We start from the raw sequence: 3,202 nt of genomic DNA, 5'->3' as shown, positions 1-3,202 counted from the left end.
CGTCTGGATAACAGCAGACTGACTGCTCGTAAAATATACGACAGGTCTGGACCACTCCTGAATTTTGTTCGTATCTGAAAAAAATCTTWGAATACGAAAACATTGGTGAATGCCACAAATTCTCCTAAATCACTCGTACGCACAATTTAAGAACAAATCTGTGCGTACGAACGGTTCTTGCATTATTCCTCACCCTAATGTTTAATCACAGTTCATATAACCTCCTGAGTCTGTGAAACCCTGGTCAAGAGTCCCACAACCCAGTCTGCACATAAAATCATCAATTCAATCAGAAATAACCACATTATAAAAGGATATGACTGTTCACCTAATAAAAGACTATACAATGTGTAGTGTCTTTAAAAGTCAGTAGTAAATAACCCCAATAAATTTCTTCACATTGATAAAATAGTAGGTGGTTAGTTACTGTGCCTGCTGTGCTATGGTGTGCATTTTTTTAGGCCAGTAGACTGATATACAGGGTGTATCAGAAAAAATGATACTCTCAGAAAAATCACCATAAAATTAACATAGATGATAATTTTGAAAATATATGCATTACCTTTGGTAGAGGGGATCATTCTGCTTCAAATGACACCAAAATCTTAGTTAACGCTTCACGTTCCAGTGAGCAGGGACAGTTGGAAATTCACAAAATTCAAGTCCTTTGCGCAAGGAAATGTKAGGGTTAAAATACGATCTGTCACATAAAATTAAAAGTTAATGCCAAGGCGTTTTTAAAATAATTAACCCTTTCATGTCCTAATGTCGAAACAAAAATCTCATTTTTGAGTGGATCTTTTTTTTTTTTGAAACACCCTGTATTGCACAAGCCGTGGCTCCTGTAACTGTTTTTTTTTAATAATTGTAATTCTCTTTAAAACGTCTAGTTGGTAATTTAATCAAAGCTCTACAACACAACTTTTCATCCATGTTGTTCAGACCATACGAGGGTTGTGCATTCACTAGTAGTGCAAAAGCGAACAGGTTGGTCTTAAAAGCCACACAGTCGTAGTAACTATCAGAATCATTATAACTGGTTCAAAAGCACCTGTTAGACTCTTTTGTTGTTGTGGATTATGGAGTGATGTCTCTGAGGATGCGCCCAGCTTCCCACAGCTGTCCTCAGATCCCATCTAATGGGTATTTGAGGAGTTTGAAGTGACAAGTAAACACTTAAGATCTTGGGTTGTTGGAGGAAAGCCAAAGCAGTTTTCTGTGTGCCTCTGCTGTTTTGCTGAGTGGGTAACCCCTGCAGTCTGAGTGTTTCAACAACAYAAGGTTGGGACTGAGCAGCAAAGAATACTGATTCCTGTGACCCGTGTCAAAATAACATTCATGTGAATGCCAGGGGGTGAGGAGTGCTGATCAGCACTTTTTACCTGGCTGTATTTTTATTTTTCTATTGTTGGCGTAGAACAAGAAATGTTTGTAATCTTTGTAACTTTTCCTATAGTTTATATTGTAAAACAAGTCGATAATTCAGCTGCACTCTTAATGTTACACTTAACAAAGTGTTTCTTCTCACTAAAGGAAGCTAAATAGAAAGTTTTCTAGCTTGTTTGTCACTCATGAATATACAGCCATATCAACTATTAAATCTCAAGATGCTCCTTTACTCTCACAACGCTCCATACGCCCACATTATCCAATGTGAAGGGAGCCTTAGCCATGATTTTAAATTTAAGGGGTATTTAAACAACATCCCTGCTTTACACAGACTGTGCTGAGACATTTATATCTTTAGCCTTTTCTTGCTTATTCTTTGTCAGAATAACTCCATCAGACAAAGCACAAAGAGTAACGAGTCAAACTACCACTAGCAGGGACAAACTGAGGCTTCCTGATGTCTCACTTGTAAGTTGTTTTTAATGTGAATCAGAACAACTCATGACTCTAAATGTTTGACTCACATTTTTTATGTTTTTTTATGAGTAACACGTTAAGTTTTTTGTTTAATAATTCTGTGTATTCTTTAATGTGCAAACAGTTTTAACAAATGTACTGTTTTATCTTGWAAGGAAACATCATTGGTTCGGGGATCTTCATCTCACCTAAAGGCGTGTTGGAGCATGCAGGCTCAGTGGGACTGTCGCTCATCGTCTGGGTCTGTGGAGGGGGGATCTGTGCCCTCGGGTCCTTGTGCTATGCTGAACTCGGCGTCACAATCCCAAAGTCTGGAGGAGACTATTCATATGTGACAGAAATCTTTGGAGGGCTTGTAGGGTGAGTATGTTGTTATTTTTGTTTTGTTCTCCAGTGCAGTGTTTTTCAACCCTGGTCCTCAGGGCACGCTGCCGCCCTGCATGTTTTAGGTGTTTCCCTGCTTCAACACAGCTGATTTCAGTTGGTAATTGATTAGCAGGCGTTTGATGAACCGCAGTCATCTGAATCAGGTGTGTCAAAGCAGGGAGACCTCTAAAACATGCAGGACAGTGTGCCTTGAGGACCAGGGTTGAAATACAATGCTCCAGTGGATTACTACATGTAGTTTTTACTTGTTGATTTTCAGTATTAAATTACTTCAGTTCAGGACTGGTTGATTAAGGCATTGTCTGCATTACTCTGGATATTTTTTATGCTGCTTTTTTCTTCTTAAACATAATTTTAACAAAATGCTAACATACACTTGGCCATGTCACCAAGTGGTGAGAACATCCACATTATTATTACAAAAAACTACTCAGATTGACTTTCTGTGTTTTGTCTAGTTTTTTAGCAATGAGATAAAGTGAGACAGATGCTGGAGAAAAAACAAAACAAAACAAACAAAAAAAAAAACCCCAGCTCCATTGTTGTCCTAGTTTTCTAAGCCACAAAGTAATAATGGGCTTGCACAAAGCAAGCAAACTACAGTTTTAGTGAAAACCCATATTTCTAGTTCATACAGACACACCCAAAAAATGAGCTTAAAAAACCCTGGCTTGGAAAACACACCACTCATAATCTCACTCTCCTCAAGGGACAATTTAGAGTTATCAGTTCACCTAACATGCATCTCTAACGTTTGTGRGAGGAAACTGGTGTACCTGGAGAAAACCCACACACGCTCAGACAGAAGGTTAAAGCTTCACCTAAAAGGCCAGGAAGCAATTCTGTGACCTCCTCACTGTGAGGCAACAGCTCTTATGGTGCGTTCACACCGAACGCGATTTCAGCGTCAGGAGCAGCAGGTTTACATACAAAGTCTATGGTGGAGGCG

At 39.0% G+C, this 3,202-nt stretch overlaps 1 protein-coding gene across 1 annotated transcript in view; it reads left to right on the top strand.

Moving 5' to 3' along the window:
* slc7a10a (solute carrier family 7 member 10a) overlaps nucleotides 1-3,202 on the top strand; it is a gene marked incomplete at its 3' end in the record, with an annotated part of 12,766 nt that overhangs the window by 6,655 nt on the left and 2,909 nt on the right. The window contains 1 exon segment of the mRNA XM_014017981.1: nucleotides 2,022-2,226. Coding sequence (XP_013873435.1) covers nucleotides 2,022-2,226 — 205 coding nt within the window.

Source organism: Austrofundulus limnaeus, unplaced genomic scaffold (assembly GCF_001266775.1).
Source record: "Austrofundulus limnaeus strain Quisiro unplaced genomic scaffold, Austrofundulus_limnaeus-1.0 Scaffold180, whole genome shotgun sequence".
NCBI lineage: Eukaryota > Metazoa > Chordata > Actinopteri > Cyprinodontiformes > Rivulidae > Austrofundulus > Austrofundulus limnaeus.
Note: the sequence above shows the minus strand (reverse complement) of the source record. Positions and strands in the feature narration are given on the sequence as shown.